Raw genomic sequence first — 22741 nt, forward strand, 5'->3', positions numbered from 1 at the left:
CACAGGCTCTAGGCGCGTGGGCTTCAGTAGCTGTGGCACACAGGCTCAATAGTTGTGGCTTGTGGGCTCTAGAGCACAGGCTCAGTAGTTGTGGTGCATGGGCTTAGTTGCTCTGCAGCATGTGGGATCTTCCAGGAGCAGGGCTCGAACCCGTGTCCCCTGCATTGGCAGGCGGATTCTTTTTATTTATTTATTTATTTTTTGTGGTACGCGGGCCTCTCACTGTTGTGGCCTCTCCCGTTGCGGAGCACAGGCTCTGGACGCGCAGGCTCAGCGGCCATGGCTCACAGGCCCAGCCACTCCGCGGCATGTGGGATCCTCCCAGACCGGGTCACGAACCTGTGTCCTCTGCATCGGCAGGCGGACTCTCAACCACTGCACCACCAGGGAAGCCCCGTTCTTTTTTATATTCTTTTCCATTATGGTTTATCCCAGGATATTGAATATAGTTCCCTGTGCTATACAGTAGGACCTTGTTGTTTATCCATTCTATTGGGTTGTCCAAAAAGTTCATTCTGTTTTTTTGTACGATGTTAGGGAACAACCCGAACGAACTTTTGGGCCAACCCAATATATGTAATAGTTGGCGTCTACTAACCCCAAACTCCCAGTCCATCCCTCTCCCACCCAACCTCCCCCTTGGCAACCACAAGTCTGTTCTCTATGTCTGTGAGTCTGTTTCTGTTTTGTAGATAGGTTCACTTGTGCCATATTTTAGATTTCACATAAAAGTGATATCATATGGTATTTGTCTTTCTCCTTCTGACTTACTTCACTTAGTATGATAATCTCTAGTTGCATCCATGTTGCTGCAAATGGCATTATTTTGCTCTTTTTTATGGCTGAGTAGTATTCCATTGTATGTATGTACCACATCTTCTTTATCCACTCATCTGTCAATGGACATTTAGAATGTTTCCACATCTTGGCTATTGTAAATAGTGTTGCTATGAACGTAGGAGTGCATGTATCTTTTTGAATTATGGTTTTGTCCAGGTATGTGCCCAGGAGTGGGATTGCTGGATCATATGGTAATTCTGTTTTTAGTTTTCTGAGGCACCTCATACTGTTTTGAATAGTGGCTGCATCAACTTAAATTCCCACCAACAGTGTAGGAGGGTTCCTTTTTCTCCATATACTCTCCAGCATTTGTTATTTGTAGACTTTTTAATGATGGCCATTCTGACTGGTGTGAGGTGGTAGTTCATTGTAGGTGTGATTTGCATTTCTCTAACAATTAGCAATGTTGAACATCTTAGGAATGTGGCTTTTGAATTAGCCTTGAAGCGTATTAATGTTAAAAATCTATCATTTTTGATCAGTTATTATGTGCCAGACCTATTACATATGTTATTTTCTAATCCTCACAACAACTTGATACCAAGCAAGGTATCTTTACTCCTCTTTTAGAGATGAGAGAACTTAAGACTCAGAGTTAAGATAACTTGTGTACTGTCAGTCAGTAAATGGTAGAATTGGGGTTGCTCTTCCTACTTCCATGGTAGGAAAGCATATTCTAAGGGAGAGGGAGTAATGTGAGGTGGAAAAGTCATGGGCCTGTATGGAGAATAATAGCAAACCACTTTGTTGAATGGAAAGGTATGCTGTGGTCAGATGGTAGATAGCTTTGAGTGATAGGCTACAGAGGTAAGACTTTTTTCTCTAGTCCGTTGTGGGATCCGGGAGGGGTGTTTTGAAGGTCATCGGAGCGAGAAAATGAATCTGGCAGCAATGTGGAAGATGGATTGCGGTGCAAAGACTGAAGGTGGGAAGTCTAGTGAGGAGACACGTGTCATCCAGGTTGGATATATTTTTAAAATCTGTTCTAGGAAATGCCAGTGGAATGAGACAAGAGGGGTGGGGACAGATGCAAGGTTTTATGTAGGTAGATTCAGTCACTTAATGTGACACCTTCATTTTACCTATAAGTAAACCCAGGCTTAGAGAGAAAGCAGTCTGCTTGATCTAGAAGGAATCTGCTGTAGCGTTACAACCTTGCTATCTTTTTGCAATCTGTTGAACGGCTTCTTAGTTTGTTATCCAGTGTACTTTATGAACCAGGGGGCAAATTATCTCCTAATTTAAGACGTTATTACTCGGAATATTATATAATCACACATTCAGCAAGTATTTATTGACCATCTGTCATGTGCCAGGCACTGTGCTAAAGATTAAGGATCTGGAGTTTTAACAAGATATTCCATCCCCTCTTGAACTTTTTAAGTCTTCTAGAAGAGACTGAGACAAGAAAACCCAACCGTGATAATTATCATATGACCAAAGGAATGCATAAAGGAAGGGATCTCACTTCTAACTCAGCTTGGCTGGAGGCAGGGTGGGGAGAGTGAAGAAACCTTCAAAAAAAAAAAAAAAGGCAATCCCTGAAGAAAGCAGAATTTTTATCTTCCTCAATATACCTTCCTATGTCTCCATGCTTTTGACCCCATGAGAGTTCTATTCATTCTTTGAAAGAGCTCAGGTGTCCCTGTCTCCTGTAGAGTCTTCTCTGACCTCAACCCATTTCCTCCCTGACAGGATTAATTACTTCCTTCTCTGGGCTACTGTGTTCATATTTCTATTTACATTTTTAACCTTTTTTTTTTTTTTGGTAATTATATGTTCACATGTAGTTCCTTTAGGTCACCATCTATGTCAGCTCACCTTGTTGTCTCCAGTGTCCTAGCATATAGCTTGGCACATAGTAGGTATTCACTTAACGGTGGTGACAGTAAATTGAGGGGCAGGCACTGGTTGATATATGAAAAGCCTTAAATGCTGTGTGAAAGAATTTGACTTGTATTCTGAAGGCAACCACGTAAGTGATGTAATAAGATAATAAGATGTACATTTTAGAAAGATTTTTCTGGCAGCAGCAGGAAAGATGGACTGGATGAGGCAAGCCTGAAAACAAGTAGATGAGTTAGGAAATTATCATGATTGTCCAGGTGGAGGCATGATGGAGGCCAGCAACAATGCTCTGGCAGTTGAGTTGGAAAGAAAGGAACAGATGTTTGAAATGTTTAGGAGATAAAGTCTGTAGGACTTGGTGATTTGATTGGATGTGAAGGGAGAGAGAAAGAAGTCTAAGATAAACTTTGGTTTCTGGCTGTGGTGAGGGGGTAAATGGTAGTACCATTAGTCTAGATGGGGTATACATAAGAAGAGAATTTTCTTTTAAGGAAAATGACTTTTTAAAATAAAGGAGCTGTGTGGCAAAGGAAGCCTGTATTGTAGCAGTAAAGGAGAGGTGTTCTGTAGTATGTGATCGCCATACAAAAATCAGTTTTTCTATGATTTTTCAGTTGGACTTTTTAAAATATTTTAATCTGTTTTGTTCTAAAAGACATGTTACTTGATAAAGAGGTATTGTTGCTGTTAATAACACTATATTACTTGTTAATGATCTTACCTTGATATGTTAACTCATGTCAAAGCATTCGCTGAGCTCTCCCTCAGTAGTTGTTCTCAGTTGAGTCAGACGAGCCATTGGGAGATAAAAATCTAAAATTGGCAGAGCCCTTAACACAAGAGGAGTCTTAGCATTCTGAGATATTAGGGTAGATTTGAATGGTTAAGGACCTTACAATGTAGTATCTTTAATTAAGAGCAATTTTCTTTTGGTTCTCACTAGTTTAAGTTGGAGTGAAAGCCTGCTATATGCAAATTAAGACCAAAAAAAATTGTCATGAAAAAACAACAACAAAAAAAACACAAAAATAATTGTCATGAATGGGTGATTCCCATTTAGGTCTTGAAGAATCAGTGCAGAAAATCTATGAGGTTAATTTTAGAGAAAATATAAGTTCTTGGGTTCTTTTGTGTGTGGAGGTTTCAGTATAGATAGGATTCCCAAGGGCACAGAAAGTCACACTGGGACCAAGATACCAATGCTGTGTGGCTTCAACCAGATCATCTTCCACAAGTGTCTGGAAGACCCAAAAGCTGCATCTTGCTTATCCCTTATTCCTCTTACCTGGAGCAAATATGGATGGTCTCTGTAGCATTGAGCTGGAACCCTCTGTATTTGCTACTAGGCACATGATTTGCACTGGGTACTGGTACATGAGTTCAGCTATCTCACTTAGGGCCAGTTGGCATGATCTTTATCCAACTCCAGTCAAATATGCAGTAGTCATCTCATCAAAGTATCATGATCAATATGTTAACTCTGATGTGAAAAAACTCTTATCCTCCAGTATAGTGGGGCCAAGGTATTAGTTATCCTGTGAACACCTTGAATTGCTTTGAAGGAAAATGAGAACTATTTTTTTTTTAATGAGAACTATTTATCAGAGAACGCAGTTGTTTTCAGGATATGCTTCTTTGGATCTGTTGTGCTTGTGGCCTTTTTATCAGACTCATTTCCTTCTCTCTTTCTGAGTATTATCACCTCAATCTTCTTGGAGTTGGTTTTCAGCTAACTAGATTTCAGAGCCTGATTTCATGTCCTGTCTAGTTCCTCAAAGTTCAGACCAAGAAAACCTACAGCAAATATATGTTCTTTGTCAATGAGTTTCTTCTTAAATGTTTGCTTTAGCTGTTAGTCCTCTGGAGACAGGTGTAAGATTTACATATAGGTCATCTGGGGATTTTTTGGGAAGAGTGACATCATTTGGGACTTTCTGATCATTTCAGTATGAGGATTAAATGGAGGCTTGTGGAGTTGGTGAAAATGCCCACTTGGCTCTGAGTCAGTATTGGTTGCCAAAAACCACTAAACTTTTTTTTTTCTCTTATGAAAATGGCAAGAGAAATGTTTTCTAGATGACTGGTGAACAATTTCCCTCTGGATTGGAGAAGAAAATGGCTGTTTAGTAGTTAATTATCTGTTGTGTTAGACAGCTATGAAACTTATGAGGCATGAAAGAAGAGTAGGCCCACCTCCTGCAATCATCAGGCTGGAAACCATGTGATAGGAGTCATGTTATGGAAGACAAGAAGAGCAGCGTCCTGAGGAGTCTGTTACTGAATTTAAATGGTTGCTTGGGCTTATAACCCACATTCCCTATCCTATCTATTGTGCCATCTCAGTGACCCTTAGTCTAGCATCCTCTCTAAATTGGATATGACATTGAGAGTTTATTCACGTTCTTCACAAATATGAACCTCCTTTTTCTTAATTTACTCTTTCTTTGAGTCAGCTGCATTTTAGTCTTTTGAATTTCAAACCAAAAATCCCTTTCTTGTAAGTCTTGTTGGTGTTTAATGTGGTCTGTCATGTCTAAGACCCAGTTGCAGAGATCATACTTTTTTGCAGGTACTGAGGCTCTGCCAAGCTGACTTTGCTTTAATGCATTTTACTGTGAAAAAGAATCCCTTCTCCCAACACATAGGCCTTACTTTTCTTTTTTTTTTCTTACTTTTCTTTTCTTTTTTTTTTTTTTTTTTTTGGTATCCGGGGCTCTCACTGCTGTGGCCTCTCCCATTGCGGAGCACAGGCTCCGGACACGCAGGCCCAGCAGCCATGGCTCACGGACCCAGCCGCTCCGCGGCATGTGGGATCCTCCCGGACCGGGGCACGAACCCGCGTCCCCTGCATCGGCAGGCGAACTCCCAACCACTGCGCCACCAGGGAAGCCCTTACTTTTCTTTATTCCTGTAGGCCTCTTTGCACTTCAGCTCTGTTTCTTGTAAGCCCCCTGAAATTTAGTGATAGACCTTGGGAAAAGGAATATTCACATGAAACTTGGATTTAGATTCAGCTGGGAAAGTTGATTTTAGTTTTTATCTTTATTGTAAGGCATGAATGGGTCCAAGGAACCTCTTGTTCTATAATTTCATTTATCCATCATTTTCCCCATTATTTGACATTTTCTTACTCTGTTAATATACATCAGGGTAGTTTTCATTAAACATAGGGCCTTACTGGCCATTTGCCAAGACACAAAAGTTCTGATTTAGCTTGAGGGATAACAGGTTACAGAGTAGCACCTGCTTTTATCTAGAGTTTAGTCCTAAGTGTGTCCAGTTCCCAGCATGTGCATATTTAGAATGGTTAAGATAACTTAAAAGCACAAGTTGGTAAATTTTTTTGTTCTTTCATCCAACAAATATTTATTGATTGCCTACTATGTGCCAGGCATGATTCTAGGTGCTGAGGAGTAAACAAAACGGACAAAAGATCCTTGCCTTTGTGGAGCTTTTATCCTAGTAAGGAAAGTCCAAATTTAAAAATTTAAGTAAGTGAATTACATAGTATCAGATGATGGTAAGTGCTGTAGAAAAAAAAATAAGGTAGGAGATGGGGGTTAAGAGTGCCAGAAGACCCACTAAGAAGTTGACATATAAACACCACTACGAAGTTGACATATAAACAAAGTCCTGAAGAAAGAGAGAGGAAACCATGTAGATACCTAGCAGGGAAAGCATCCCAGGAAGAGAGGTAAGCAAGTACAAACATCCAGAGGCAGGAACAAGGAAGCCTGTGTGGCTGGAGTGGAAAGTGGGGAGAGTAGTAGGAGAAGGCATCAGAGAGGAAATGGGGGCCAGATTGTCTAGGGACCTGTAGGTCATAGTGAGGACTTAGTCTTTTATTCTGACTGATGAAAAGCCATTGGAGAGTTTTAAACAGGGGAGTGACATGATCTGATATATTTTTTAAAAATAGCTCAGCCTGCTGTGTTGAGAATAGGCAAGAGGGAGGTTAAAGGGCAGAAACAGAGAAACCAGTTAGGAAGTTATTGTGGTAATCCAGGGAGACATTGTGATGGCCTGAACCGGGGAAGTAGCAAAGGAGGTCTTAAGAAGTGGTGAGTTATTGGGTATCTTTCGAAGGTAGAGTTAACAGGATTTCCCAGCGGGTTGGTTGTGGGGTTTTTGGCCTGAACAGCTAGAAAGATGGAATAGCTATTTATTTTAAAGGGGTATGAATAAGGGAGGGGCAGGTTTGGAAAGGAAATCCAGGACCTTGATTTTTCATTTTATTTTATTTTTATTGTGGTAAATATACATAACATAAACTTACCGTTTAAACTATTTTTAACTGCACAATTCAGGGGTATTAAGTACATTCACGGTGTTGTGCAACTATTAAGTACATTCACAGTGTTGTGCAACCGTCCATCTCCAGAAGTTTTCATCATCTCAAACAGAAACTTTGTACCCAGTGAATACTAACTCCTCTTTCCTCCTTCCCCCAGCCCCTAGTAACCTCTATTATACTTTCTTTCTGTATGAATTTATCTTTTTTTGCTTGTGGGATCTTAGTTCCCCAACCAGGGATTGAACACCAGCCCTGGCAGTGAAAGCACCAAGTCCTAACCACTGGACCACCAGGGAATTCCCGAATTTGTCTGTTCTAAGCATCTCACATAAGTAGACTCATATAATATTTGTCCTTTTGTGTATGGTTTATTTCACTTAGCATAATTTTTCTAGGTTCATTCATGTTGTAGCATGTATCAGAATTTCATTCCTTTTTAAGGCTTAATAATATTCCATTGTATGTATATGCCATATTTTGTTTATCCATTTATCTATTGTTAGACATTTGGATTGTGGAAACCATTGGCTACTGTGAATAATGCTGCAGTGAATATTGGTGTACAAATATCTGAATCCCTATTTTCAGTTCTTTTGAGTATATACCTAGAAGTAGAATTGCTGGATCTACGGTCATTCTATGGTTAACTTTTAAAAGAACCACCGAACTGTTTTTCACAGCAACTGCACCGTTTTACGTTCACACCAGCAATGCATGAGGGTTCTAGTTTCTTCACATCCTTACCCATGCTTGTTATTTTTCCTGTTTTTTATTTTCGTTTTGTTTTATAATAAGTCATCCTAGTGAGAGTAAAGTGGTATCTCATTGTGGTATTGATTTATATTTACAGGACCTTACTGTTTTCCTGTTTTATTGTGATATACTTGCATATAACATTTTATTAGTTTAAGGTTGTACAACGTGAAGATTTGATATGTGATCTATATATTGCAAAATGATTACCACAGTAAGTTTAGTTAACATCCATCACCTCTCCTAGTTATAAATTCAGGACCTTATTTTTTAACTTTGAGACTGAAGGAAATAGCCAAGGTTGTGAATGTAGAGAGAGATGAGGTCTGAGGTTTGACTCTTGAAGTACTCCAGCATTTAAACGATGGGGAAATGAGGAGCAGTCAGTGAAGAAGCAACACCAGAAGAAGAATTGTATCCTGGAAGCAAAGTGAGGAATGTGTTCAAGAAGGAGGGAGAGAAGAATTCTGTCAAGTTCTACATAAATCAATTAAGATGAGAACTGAGAATTGATTGTTTGATTTGGCAGCATGGAAGTGAACGATAACCTTTACAAGAACAGTTTTGGTGGAGTGATGGGAGTGAAAGCCTCTCTATCGTGAATTCAAGAACAAATAGAAGGAGACAAATTTGAGGCAGAGTGTATAGATAATCTTTTAATGAATTTTGTTTTGAAAGGAATCTGAGAAATGGAGCAGCAGCTGGAGGAGAATGTGGGATCTGGGGAGTTTTTGTTTTATGGCAGATATTATAGAAAGTATGTTTGTTAATGGGATTAATCCAGTAGAGAGAGAACATTTATTGATGTGGAAGAAAGAGGAGTGAAATGGCTTGTAGTTTTGGAAAAGCAGAGCTGTGAAGTCCTGGCAGGTTTGTCCTCTGCCTTGACACTCTCTAAGACACAGAGAAGAGAGAGCAGGAAAATTGAAGAGATGTGAATGGTGACTGTTGTTGCTCTGGCCTCTGTAGAATTAGGTTTAAAGAAATTGATGGCAGCCTCTGGTTTTATTTGTCTCAAAGCACCTCAACAGTAACAGCTGACCCTGCTTTTCTTTGCATTCTAAAGATCCAAAGGATAAGGAAAGAAGAAAGTTTCTCCTTCCATCTTTAGTCTTTATTTTCTACCATGAGCATTTTGAATGTTCATGTGAATATAATTGTGAGTGCCTGTGAATATAAATGTGGCTGATACTTGATATTAAGCTATGTTTTGTCAAAGTACATGCCACACCTGTCCCACACAGAAACCCATGGTATGTGGGCAGGACTAAAAGCCACTGTAAATCCCTTCTGTTTCTTCACAGCATTGGGACAGAGTAGTCAGTAAAGAAGTTACCTGTTTATGCTTCCACTAGTTACAGAGACATTTGAGTTTTCTTATTTATTTTACTGAAGCCTCCATTTTTACTTTAAAGCCTTTTATATCTTAGAGGACACATCTTAGCAGGTGAATAAGAGTGGAAAGTAATTTCATACTTTTTAATTACTAGGAGAAAGGCTCCTCTGGTGATGAAGTCTGACCCACAGCCATAGTCAGCTTTTGAGTCGTATTTATCCAACATGCTAAACACAAGACATCCCAAGATAGGAAATAATGAAGTACCTGGTCAGTTGGGCATTGCTAGAGAGCACTTACTGCCAACCCCAGTTGTTCCTTAAGTTGTGATTGTGTGGCCAGATAGTCTTACTCTACGTTCTGTGTCTCTCTTTGCAGAAGGAGTAAAAGTCCTAAGTATTCACACAGATTTGTTTTGTGATATGAGATCCAAAGGAGGCTTCTAAATTATTTTCAGAATTGCTCTACCATTACCTTTTCACCCTAAGTGAGTCTAGAATGCATCCAGCAAAACAACTTTGGCATGTTCATACCTTTCAGAATGAATCATCTTCCTTCCCTTTAGTGAGAGAAGGGCTCTGTTGATTGTTTCTGGCAGAATTTCCACAAATGTTCTATTTTTCTTACATCTTCCACTGTTTCACTTGAGCTGAACCTGGGGGTGTCTGATGTTCCTGAAGGAGACCTCTGAATCTCCCAACTCACAGTCACTTATATTGAAAGACTAGTCAGTTTTGATTCTCTGGGAAGATGTCAGGCATCTTTTTTTTTTTTTTTTTTGCGGTTCGTGGGCCTCTCAGTGTTGTGGCCTCTCCCATTGCGGAGCACAGGCTCCGGACGCACAGGCTCAGCGGCCATGGCCCACGGGCCCAGCCACTCTGCGGCACGTGGGATCCTCCCGGACCGGGGCACGAACCCGTGTCCCCCGCATCGGCAGGCAGACCCTCAACCACTGCGCCACCAGGGAAGCCTGAGGCATCTTTTTTAAAGAAGTTGTTTCCATTATAGGAAGTCACAGATGGTGGGCAAAAGACTGTATAAGAATACTGTGCTAAAGCCTGGGGAAAGTTGAAGGTTTGTTCTTGCTTACTGAGCATAATCTTCTTTACCTGACTGTGTAATGGAGAGTACTATTATCAGAATGTTGAGGTGCATTCTGGGACATCCTTTGATCTCTTTGAAATTCAAAATTTGTTCCAACTAGCGTGAACTTTTTATTTTTATATTTCACAGTATCCAGACATGAGTCAAGAATCTGATTCTCCATTTGTTTTCATCTGCACAAATCCCCAGGAAATGATGGTGAAGTTTCCTATTAAAGGAAGTCCAAAAATCTGTAAGTCACAAGCTTTGATGGTCTAATTTTTTTCTTTTTATCTTGAATCTCACTTGTTTAACTTAAAATTTTTTTTCTCTTTTTAACCCTGTTCTATGTCATCTCAAATATTTGGAGGATTAGTAAAATTCTACTTATCATATACCTGAAACTAACACAACACTGTTAATCAACTATACTTCAATAAAAAAAATTCCATTTATCAATAACTTTAATGTTAAGTTAACTACAGTATAGCCTTTCCAAAATATACCCCGATCCACAATTATTGGTATATGAGTGAATCACTCTAAACTTCCATTTAGGACCCCATTACCTTTAAAATCCTATTTGTCAGCCAAGAGTACAGTTTGCCCCACTGTACTGTTCTTATTAAAGGAAGTATTAAGCCAGTGCCAGTGGCAACATTGTCATTTATCCATTGTTCCTCAGTATTCAATCTGAGAATAAGACTTAACTTTTTAAGTGTCTATTTTTGAATGTTTATTTTGGAGGTACCACTTCCCACTGTTCCCTTGATTACTGCTTCCTAGAGCTCTGCTCTAGCCCTCTTGCTTTTCATCCTCTTTTTGAAATCTCCTGATGGTTTTCTTTTCTGTAATGTTTGCTTTTATGTGTTTGTGATTATAGTACCCTCTGCATATTCACTTCTTAGGAGTGCTTGTGACTTGATTCTTTCAACTTACAACTCTTCTTCAACTCCCAACTTCTCTTCCTCTGTCTAGTCCTACAGCAGCCTCTTTTATTTCCAAGGAATCTCTAGAAACATATAGTGGTGTCCTCTTTGCCTAACTTCCCTTTTTAAAAAAAATAAATTTATTTATTTTTGGCTGTGCTGGGTCTTCATTGCTGTGCGCGGGCTTTCTCTAGCTGTAGCCAGCGGTGGCTACTTTTTGTTGCGGTGCACAGGCTTCTCATTGCGGTGGCTTCTCCTATTGTAGAGCATGGGCTCTAGGCGCGTGGGCTTCCGTAGTCGTGGCTCATGGGCTCTAGAGCGCAGGCTCAGAAGCTGTGGCGCATGTGCTTAGTTGCTCCGCGGCACATGAGATCTTCCTGGACCAGGGACTGAACCTGTGTCCCCTGCATTGGCAGGAAGATTCTTAACCACTGCGCCACTAGGGCAGTCCCTAACTTCCTTTTGAAAACAACATCAGCGGAGGAGCTTCAAGATGGCGGAAGAGTAAAACGTGGAGATCACCTCCCCACAAATACATCAGAAATACACCTACATGTGGAACAACTCCTACAGAACACCCACTGAATGCTGGCAGAAGACCTCAGACCTCCCAAAAGGCCAGAAACTCCCCACGTACCTGGGTAGGGCAAAAGAAAAAAGAAAAAACAGAGACAAAAGAATAGGGATGAGACCTGCACCAGTGGGAGGGAGCTGTGAAGGAGGAAAGGTCTCCACACACTAGGAAGCCCCTTCGCGGGCAGAGACTGTGGGTGGCGGAGGCGGGTAGCTTTGGAGCCACGGAGAAGAGCGCAGCAACAGGGGTGCAGCGGGCAAAGCAGAGAGATTCCCAAACAGAGGATCGGTGCCGACCAGCACTCACCAGCCCGAGAGGCTTGTCTGCTCACCCGCCGGGACGGGCGGGGGCTGGGAGCTGAGGCTCCGGCTTTGGAGGTCAGATCCCAGGGCGAGGACTGGGGTTGGCTGCATGAACACAGCTTGAAGGGGCCTAGTGCACCGCGGCTAGCCAGGAGGGACTCCGGGAAAAAGTCTGGAGCTTCTGAAGAGACGAGAGACTTTTTCTTGCCTCTTTGTTTCCTGTTGCGCGATGAGAGGGGATTAAGAGCGCTGCTTAAAGGAGCTCCAGAGACGGGTGCGAGACCCCGGAGACGAGCATGAGACACTAAGGCTGCTGCTGCAGCCACCAAGAAGCCTGTGTGCAAGCACAGGTCACTATCCACACCTCCCCTCCCAGGAGCCTGTGCAGCCCGCCAATGCCAGGGTCCAGTGATCCAGCGACAACTTCCCCAGAAGAATGGCACACCTCACGCTGGTGCAACGCCCCCGCCGGCCTCTGCCGCTGCGGGCTCAACGGGCATTCCATACCCCTCCCTCCCCCCGGGCCTGAGTGAGCCAGAGCCCCCGAATCAGCTGCTCCTTTAACCCCGTCCTGTCTGAGTGAAGAACAGATGCCCTCAGGCGACCTACACTCAGAGGCAGGTCCACATCCAAAGCTGAACCCCAGGAGCTGTGCGAACAAAGAAGAGAAAGGGAAATTTCTCCCAGCAGCTTCAGGAGCAGTAGATTAAATCTCCACAATCAACTTGAGGTACCCTGCATCTGTGGAATGCCTGGATAGACAACAAATCACCCCAAATTGAGGAGGTCGACTTTGGGAGCATGATATATATATTTTTTCCCTTTTTCTCTTTTTGTGAGTGTGTATGTGTATGCTTCTGTGTGTGTTTTTGTCTGTATAGTGTTGCTTTTACCATTTGTCCTAGGGTTCTGTCTGTCTGTTTTTTGGGTTTTTTTAGTATAGTTTTTAGCACTTGTTATCATTGGTGGATTTGTTTTTTGGTTTGGTTGCTCTCTTCTTTCTTTCTTCCTTTTTTTCTCCCTTTTATTCTGAGCCGTGTGGATGACAGGCTCTTGGTGATCCAGCCAGGCATCAGGGCTGTGCCTCTGAGGTGGGAGAGCCAAGTTCAGGACACTGGTCCACAAGAGACCTCCCAGCTCCACGTAATATCAAATGGCGAAAATCTCCCAGAGATTTCCATCTCAACGCCAAGACCCAGCTCCACTCAACGACCAGCAAGCTACAGTGCTGGACACCCTATTCCAAACAACTAGCAAGACAGGAACACAGCCCCACCCATTAGCAGAGAGGCTGCCTAAAATCATAATAAGGCCACAGACACCCCAAAACACACCACCAGGCGTGGACCTGCCCACCAGAAAGACAAGATCCAGCCTCATCCACCAGAACACAGGCACTAGTCCCTTCCCCCAGGAAGCCTACACAACCCACTGAACCAGCCTTAGCCACTGGGGACAGACACCAAAAACAACGGGACCTACGAACCTGCAGCCTGTGAAAAGGAGACCCCAAACACAGAAAGTTAAGCAAAATGAGAAGACAGAGAAACACACAGCAGATGAATGAGCAAGGCAAAAACCCACCAGACCTAACAAATGAAGAGGAAATAGGCAGTCTACCTGAAAAAGAATTCAGAATAATGATAGTAAAGATGATCCAAAATCTTGGAAACAGAATGGAGAAAATACAAGAAACGTTTAACAAGGACCTAGAAGAACTAAGAGCAAACAAACAGTGATGAACAACACAATAAATGAAATTTAAAATTCTCCCAAAGGAATCAATAGCAGAATAACTGAGGCAGAAGAATGGATAAGTGACCTGGAAGATAAAATAATGGAAATAACTACTGCGGAGCAGAATAAAGAAAAAAGAATGAAAAGAATTGAGGACAGTCTCAGAGACCTCTGTGACAACATTAAACACACCAACATTCAAAGTGTAGGGGTCCCAGAAGAAGAAGAGGAAAAGAAAAGGACTAAGAAAATATTTGAAGAGATTATAGTTGAAAAGTTCCCTAATATGGGAAAGGAAATAGTTAATCAAGTCCAGGAAGCACAGAGTCCCATACAGGATAAATCCAAGGAGAAACAGGCCAAGACACATATTAATCAAACTCAAAAATTAAATACAAAGACAAAATATTAAAATCAGCAAGGGAAAAATAACATACAAGGGCATCCCCATAAGGTTAACAGCTGATCTTTCAGCAGAAACTCTGCAAGTCAGAAGGGAGTGGCAGGACATACTGAAAGTGATGAAGGAGAAAAGCCTACAACCAAGCTTATTCTGCCCAGCAAGGATCTCATTCAGATTTGACGGAGAAATTAAAACCTTTACAGACAAGCAAAAACTAAGAGAATTCAGCACCACCAAACCAGCTTTACAACAAATGCTAAAAGAACTTCTCTTGTCAGGAAACACAAGAGAAGGAAAAGACCTACAATAACAAACCCAAAACAATTAAGAAAATGGGAATAGGAACATACATATCAATGATTACCTTAAATGTAAATGGATTAAATGCTCCAACCAAAAGACATAGACTGGCTGAATGGATCCAAAAACAAGACCCATATATATGCTGTCTACAAGAGACCCACTTCAGACCTAGGGACACATACAGACTGAAAGTGAGGGGATGGAAAAAGATATTCCATGCAAATGGAAATCAAAAGAAAGCTGGAGTAGCAATTCTCATATCAGACAAAATAGACTTTAAAACAAAGACTGTTATAAGAGACAAAGAAGGACACTACATAATGATCAAGGGGTCAATCCAAGAAGAAGATACAACAATTGTAAATATTTATGTGCCCAACATAGGAGCACCTCAATACATAAGGCAAATACTAAGACCCAAGGAAGGGGAAATTGACAGTAACACAATCATAGTAGGGGACTTTAACACCCCACTTTCACAAGTGGACAGATCTTCCAAAATGAAAATAAATAAGGAAACACAAGCTTTAAATGATACATTAAACGAGATGGACTTAATTGATATTTATAGGACATTCCATCCAAAAACAACATAATACACATTCTTCTCAAGTGTTCATGGAACATTCTCCAGGATATATCATATCTTGGGTCACAAATCAAGCCTTGGTAAATTTAAGAAAATTGAAATCGTATCAGATATCTTTTTGACCACAACGTTATGAGACTAGATATCAATTACAGGAAAAAAGCTGTAAAAAATACAAACACATGGAGGCTAAACAATACACTATTTAGTAACCAAGAGATCACTGAAGTAATCAAAGAGGAAATCAAAAAATACCTAGAAACAAATGACAATGAAAACACAATGACCCAAAACCTATGGGATGCAGCAAAAGCAGTTCTAAGAGGGAAGTTTATAGCAATACAATGCTACCTTAAGAAACAAGAAATATCTCAAGTAAACAACCTCACCTTACACCTAAAGCAATTCGAGAAAGAAGAACAAAAAACCCCAAAGTTAGCAGAAGGAAAGAAATCATAAAGATCAGATCAGAAATAAATGAAAAAGAAATGAAGGAAATGATAGCAAAGATCAATAAAACTAAAAGCTGGTTCTTTGAGAAGATAAACAAAATTGGTAAACCATTAGCCAGACTCATCAAGAAAAAAAGGGAGAAGACTCAAATCAATAGAATTAGAAATGAAAAAGGAGAAGTAACAACAGACACTTACAGAAATACAAAGGATTATGAGACATTACTACAAGCAACGCTATGCCAATAAAATGGACAACCTGGAAGAAATGGACAAATTCTTAGATATGCACAACCTTCCGAGACTGAACTAGGAAGAAATAGAAAATATGAACAGGCCGATCACAAGCACTGAAATTGAAACTGTGATTAAAAATCTTCCAACAAACAAAAGCCCAGGACCAGATGGCTTCACAGGCGAATTCTATCAAACATTCAGAGAAGAGCTAACATCTATCCTTCTCAAACTCTTCCAAAATATAGCAGAGGGAGGAACACTCCCCAACTCACTCTGCGAGGCCACCATCACCCTGATACCAAAACCAGACAAAGATGTCACAAAGAAAGAAAACTATAGGCCAATATCACTGATGAACATAGATGCAAAAATCCTCAACAAAATACTAGCAAACAGAATCCAACAGCACATTAAAAGGATCATACACCATGATCAAGTGGGGTTTATCCTGGGAATGCAAGGATTCTTCAGTATATGCAAATCAATCAATGTGATACACCATATTAACAAATTGGAGGAGAAAAACCATATGATCATCTCAATAGATGCAGAGAAAGCTTTTGACAAAATTCAACACCTATTTATGATAAAAACTCTCCAGAAAGTAGGCATAGAGGGAACTTTGCTCAACATAATAAATGCCATATATGATAAACACACAGCCAGCATCGTCCTCAATGGTGAAAAACTGAAACCATTTCCACTAAGATCAGAAACAAGACAAGGTTGCCCACTCTCACCACTCTTATTCAACATAGTTTTGGAAGTTTTAGCCACAGCAATCAGAGAAGAAAAGGAAATAAAAGGAATCCAAATCGGAAAAGAAGAAGTAAAGCTGTCACTGTTTGCAGATGACATGATACTATACATAGAGAATCCTAAAGATGCTACCAGAAAACTACTAGAGCTAATCAATGAATTTGGTAAAGTAGCAGGATACAAAATTAATGCACAGAAATCTCTGGCATTCCTATATACTAATGATGAAAAATCTGAAAGTGAAATCAAGAAAACACTCCCATTTACCATTGCAACAAAAAGAATAAAATATCTAGGAATAAACCTACCTAAGGAGACAAAAGACCTGTATGCAGAAAATTATAAGACACTGATGAAAGAAATTAAAGATGATACAAACAGATGGAGAGATATACCATGTTCTTGGATTGGAAGAATCAACATTGTGAAAATGACTCTACTTCCCAAAGCAATCTATAGATTCAATGCAATCCCTATCAAACTACCACTGGCATTTTTCACAGAACTAGAACAAAAAATTTCACAATTTGTATGGAAACACAAAAGACCCCGAATAGCCAAAGCAATCTTGAGAACAAAAAATGGAGCTGGAGGAATCAGGCTGCCTGACTTCAGACTATACTACAAAGCTACAGTAATCAAGACAGTATGGTACTGGCACAAAAACAGAAATATAGATCAATGGAACAGGATAGAAAGCCCAGAGATAAACCAACGCACATATGGTCACCTTATCTTTGATAAAGGAGGCAAGAATATACAGTGGAGAAAAGACAGCCTCTTCAGTAAGTGGTGCTGGGAAAATTGGACAGCTACCTGTAAAAGAATGAAATTAGAACACTCCCTAACACCATACACAAAAATAAACTCAGAATGGATTAAAGACCTAAATGTAAGGCAGACACTATCAGACTCTTAGAGGAAAACATAGGCAGAACACTCTGTGACATCAATCACAGCAAGATCTTTTTTGACCCACCTCCTAGAGAAATGGAAATAAAAATGAAACTAAACAAATGGGACCTAATGAAACTTCAAACCTTTTACACAGCAAAGGAAACCATAAACAAGATGAAAAGCAACCCTCAGAATGGGAGAAAATATTTGCAAATGAAGCAGCTGACAAAGGATTAATTTCCAAAATTTACAAGCAGCTCATGCAGCTCAATATCAAAAAACCAAACAACGCAAACCAAAAATGGGTGGAAGACCTACACAGACATTTCTCCAAAGAGGATATACAGATTGCCAGCAAACTCATGAAAGAATGCTCAACATCATTAATCATTAGAGAAATGCAAATCAAAACTAAAATGAGGGACTTCCCTGGTGGCACAGTGGTTGAGAGTCCACCTGACGACACAGGGGACGCAGGTTCGTGCCCCGGTCCGGGAGGATCCTGCATGCCGCGGAGCGGCTGGGCCCATGGGCCATGGCCGCTGGGCCTGCACCTCCAGAGTCTGTGCTCCACAGTGGGAGAGGCCACGACAGTGAGAGGCCCGTGTACCGCAAAAATAAAACAAAACAAAACAAAAAAAACATGAGATATCATCTTATACCGGTCAGAATGGCCATCATCAAAAAATCTAGAAACAATAAATGCTGGAGAGGTGTGGAGGAAAGGGAACCCTCTTGCACTGTTGGTGGGAATGTAAATTGATACAGCCACTATGGAGAACAGTATGGAGGTTCCTTAAAAAACTAAAAATAGAACTGCCATATGACCCAGCAATCCCACTACGGGGCATATACCCTGAGAAAACCATAATTCAAAAAGAGTCATGTACCAAAATGTTCATTGCAGCTCTATTTACAATAGCCAGGACATGGAAGCAACCTAAGTGTACATCAACAGATGAATGGATAAAGAAGATGTGGCACATATATACAATGGAATATTACTCAGCCATAAAATGAAATGAAATTGAGTTATTTGTAGTTAGGTGAATGGACCTAGAGTCTGTCATACAGAGTGAAGTAAGTCAGAAAGAGAAAAACAAATACCGTATGCTAACACATATATATGGAATCTAAGGAAAAAAAAGGTCATGAAGAACCTAGGGGTAAGATGGGAATAAAGACACAGACCTACTAGAGCATGGACTTGAGGATATGGGGAGTGGGAAGGGTAAGCTGTGACAAAGCGAGAGAGTGGCATGGACATATATACACTACGAATCGTAAAACAGATAGTTAGTGGAAGTAGCCACATAGCACAGGGAGATCAGCTATGTGGATTCTGACCACCTAGAGGGGTGGCATAGGGAGGGTGGGAGGGAGACGCAAAAGGGAGGAGATATGGGGACGTATGTATATGTATAACTGATTCAGTTTGTTATAAAGCAGAAACTAACACACCATTGTAAAGCAATTATACTCCAATAAAGATGTTTAAAAAAAAAAAACAACATCAGCAACTCTCTCATTTGCTCATGTCAGTTACTATTTCATGACTCTGTGCCATTGCTTTCCCATTGTGTGAACTGGATGCTTCTGAGGCGTGCATTGTTGTCGGCTGTGCTCAATACCATGTCACCTTGTTCGTCGTGGACCAACTGTTTTATATAAATCTGTTCTGTAAAGAAGTACTTCTCAGACTGTAATGTAAATAAAAGTCACCTAGAGAGCTGTTAAAACACAGGTTCCTGTGCCCTTCTCCCAAGTGATACTAATGCTGTTGATTAGCTGACTGCACTGTGGATAATACTGCTTTTGATCGCAAAATGAAATGCTTGGGAGTATGAATTTAGATTCATGTATATTCACTGCAAAATTCAGGCAACCCTCATGATTTGTGAAACATATTCCTGAGATTCCTGCAAGTCAGAAAATCTGAACATAAATTGCCCTTCACTTACACAATTTACTTCATACTTTACCCCACCTGTTAGCCAAGTGGCCCTGGAAATTCTTTTTCCTTCTTCACTATTTAGGATTTAAATCTCCCTTTTTCTCTCCGTTTTAGGTTGAGAAATTTTACTCCTTCCTACTCTAGTCCATTCTTACCTTACTGTGGGCACTGATGGCAACACTGGTGGTAGGAGGAAAACATGGTCAGTCTTCTCTCCCAGACCCACTGCTACTTGATCTTTTGTCCCAGTTAACCTTTTCATAGCTTCCTTTCTATCTTGGTTTTCATCTGCTGCTGTGAGAAAATGTTTTGTGTAAACAGAGTTTATATATTTCTCTGAAACGTTTTACTTCAGTACTTTCTCCTCCCAGAGACCCACCTGCAGCACACATATGACCTTCATTTTTCTCCACAAGGTTTAATAGGAGGCGGGGAGGGTGATGGTCTTAAGAGAAAGCTTTTCCCCCTTCCTTCTGTTGGTTAAAAGCTTTAAAAAGCCAAAATGGGCTGTGTGCTTGTTTTAGGGACAGCAGGGCTGGAGAGAAATTGTGAGACTGCAGCTTCTTCCATGGTAGACCAGACAAGGTGAAACATGGGTCAGAAACAATAGGTAAAGGTAGGGGTTGGTGCGGGGGTGGGGGGGGGGTTGGGGGCAGTGGAGGAAGAATAGGTTGACCGATCCCTGTGTCTCAGAAAAAAACTTATATTGAGAGGGAGCCAGCCTACCTGAGGATTTAGTCTGGTGTGAAGTATCTATTCCCTGTAACTCTTCATTCCTTTGTCCTTCATTCATCCTTACTGTCTTTAAAAACCTTACACTCTGCCAGAACTTCCTTCCCTTAAGCCATAGGGACCACCTCCAGTAATTTACAGTTGGAAAAGTCTTTAATCCCACTGCCATAGGGGAGAATACATACTTGACTCTTTTTTTTTTATTTTTAATAAATTTATTTATTTATTCCTGCGCCTGGGCTTTCTGTACTTGGAGCAAGTGGGGACTAGTCTTCGTTGTGGTGCGCAGGTTTCTCATTGCGGTGGCTTCTCTTGTTGCGGAGCACAGGCTCTAGGCGTACGGGCTTCAGTAGTTGCAGCACGTGGGCTCAGTGGTTGTGGCTCATGGGCTTTAGAGCACAGGCTCAGTAGTTGTGGTGCATGGGCTCAGTTGCTCCGTGACATGTGGGATTTTCCCAGACCAGGGATCACACCCGTGTCCCCTGCAGTGGCAGGTGATTCTTAACCACTGCAGTGGCAGGTGATTCTTAACCACTGCACCACAAGGGAGTTCCTATACTTGGCTCTTAATTTGGAATGCTTCACATTTTCTTCTAGAATATTGTTACATGAAGTGGTTAAGTTCCATGGTATTAATAATATTAATACTCTGCTTCAGTTACAGCTCTGTGCCTTAAATATTTTTTTCTTGTGGGATGGCTTAGGAACCTGACCACTTTTCTTTTGTTTTTTTTAATTTTTAATTAATTTATTTAATTTATTTATTTTGGGCTGCATTGGGTCTTTGTTGCTGTGTGCAGGCTTTCTCTAGTCGCAGTGAGCAGGGGCTACTCTTCGTTGCAGTGCGCGGGCTTCTCATTGCAGTGGCTTCTCTTGTTGTAGAGCACAGGCTCCAGTAGTTGTGGCACGCAAGCTCAGTAGTTGTGGCTCGCAGGCTCTAGAGTGCAGGCTCAGTAGTTGTGGCACTCGGGCTTAGTTGCTCCACGGCATGTGGAATTTTCTCAGACCAGGGCCTGAACCCATGTCCACTGCATTGGCAGGCAGATTCTTATCCACTGCGCCACCAGGGAAGCCCCTAGCCACTTTTCATAGATTAGTTCTATGGGAAATTTATTCTAAGTTCCAAACTTCTGACTTGCAAATAACTGTCTACAATATAACTCATTTACATGTTGTATCATGTGTATATATTTACTTTAAATTAAAGGCATATATTTTTATTTATGTTTTTGGACATGTAAACTTGACCTTGCTTGACCTGAGGATAATTGCGCTTCTTGAAGTTGAAATAATTCAGAAAACAATGTGCAATATGAAATCACTTGGCTGTGTGTCTGCTCAAATTAAGAAATGCAAAAAAGTTAAGTATAGTAGGATATGTAGGTTGAATGCTCAAAGAGATGAAGGTAATTTTTTTACTTTAAATGAACTACATGCTTTATAAACTCATGCAAATTCTGCCTTATATCTTATGCAAAGCATGTGAAAATCCCTATGAGAGTTATATCGATTGATGGCAAATAGTTTTTTCCCTTTTAACTTCTCCTCCATCTGCTGCACATGCATTTGATTTTCTTTTGGGCACCATGATTGAGGATGTGGTTTAACACTGAAATGCTGTATGTACTAAATGTAAAAATATTGGGGAAATACAGAAACTAAGCATTATCACTCTGCTTTTAAGAGAGTATACTGTATATTACTGTAGTTAACTATCCAGATCCCAAGTCTTAAAAAAACAGGCTAAACTAGAACTCAGAGTTCAGAGGGCATCCACAATAACTGCTTCTTCATGCAAGGAGCCCCAGTCCCTGGCCTTCATTGCCCAGCTACACCAACTGCTACTATTGGCAGTCACTATGGTAGATATTAGGGATGCAAAGAAGTTTTTAGTTGTCAGGAGCTCACAGATTGCTGGCACATGTATGGTTTTCTTAGGTTAGTCTAGGGGATGAAAGACTTTCTGAATCCCTGGGAGTGCCCTGGAAATCCTTCGTCCTCTGTATCTCCTTCCTCCCATCAGTTTTCCATTTTATGACATCATCATTGAAGCCAGAGATTAACTTGCCTACCATTGAGTGCTCTGTTCCAATGGGTTGATTTTACCTGAGCTGGTCTCATGTGAGGGCTTTCACAGTCAGACTGGAGTTTTATGAAAATTATATTTGGAATATTCTTATCTAGTAAAGCTTTGGGGAGCCTGAAATAAATATAGTTATAAGTCTTGCCTAGAGTTATCTGGTAAATATGGTAAATTAACAGTAAAACTGAGACCATAACTAAGAAACACAACTCCCAAGCCTTAGCATAAATAACACGACTACCGTTAATTTTTCAGAGAACTTTGAAGTCATGAAGCACTTTAATGTATATTTTAAAAAATAAATTTTATTTATTTATTTTTGTCTGCGTTGGGTCTTTGTTGCTGCACACAGGCTTTCTCTAGTTGCGGCGAGCGGGGGCTACTCTTTGTTGCGGTGTGCAGGCTTCTCATTGTGGTGGCTTCTCTTGTTGTGGAGCACGGGCTCTAGGTGCGTGGGCTCAGTAGTTGTGGCACGTGGGCTTAGTAGTTGTGTCTCTTGGGCTCTAGAGCACAGGCTCAGTAGTTGTGGCGCACGGGTTTAGTAGCTCCGCAGCATGTGGGATCTACCTGGACCAGCGCTCGAACCCATGTCCCCTGCATTGGCAGGGGGGGTCTTTTTTTTTTTTTTTTTTTTTT

The 22741-nt window shown here is 40.9% G+C and overlaps 1 protein-coding gene across 1 annotated transcript in view; it reads left to right on the forward strand.

The window, feature by feature from the left end:
* TRIP4 (thyroid hormone receptor interactor 4) overlaps positions 1-22741 on the forward strand; it is a 69547-nt gene that overhangs the window by 44247 nt on the left and 2559 nt on the right. Inside the window, exon 12 of the mRNA XM_007450706.1 lies at positions 10305-10407. Within this exon, the coding sequence (XP_007450768.1) occupies positions 10305-10407 (103 nt within the window). The remainder of the gene's footprint in view (positions 1-10304; positions 10408-22741) is intronic.

The sequence above is a fragment of the Lipotes vexillifer genome, unplaced genomic scaffold (genome assembly GCF_000442215.2).
Source record: "Lipotes vexillifer unplaced genomic scaffold, Lipotes_vexillifer_v1.1 scaffold1019, whole genome shotgun sequence".
NCBI classification, from domain to species: Eukaryota; Metazoa; Chordata; class Mammalia; order Artiodactyla; family Lipotidae; genus Lipotes; species Lipotes vexillifer.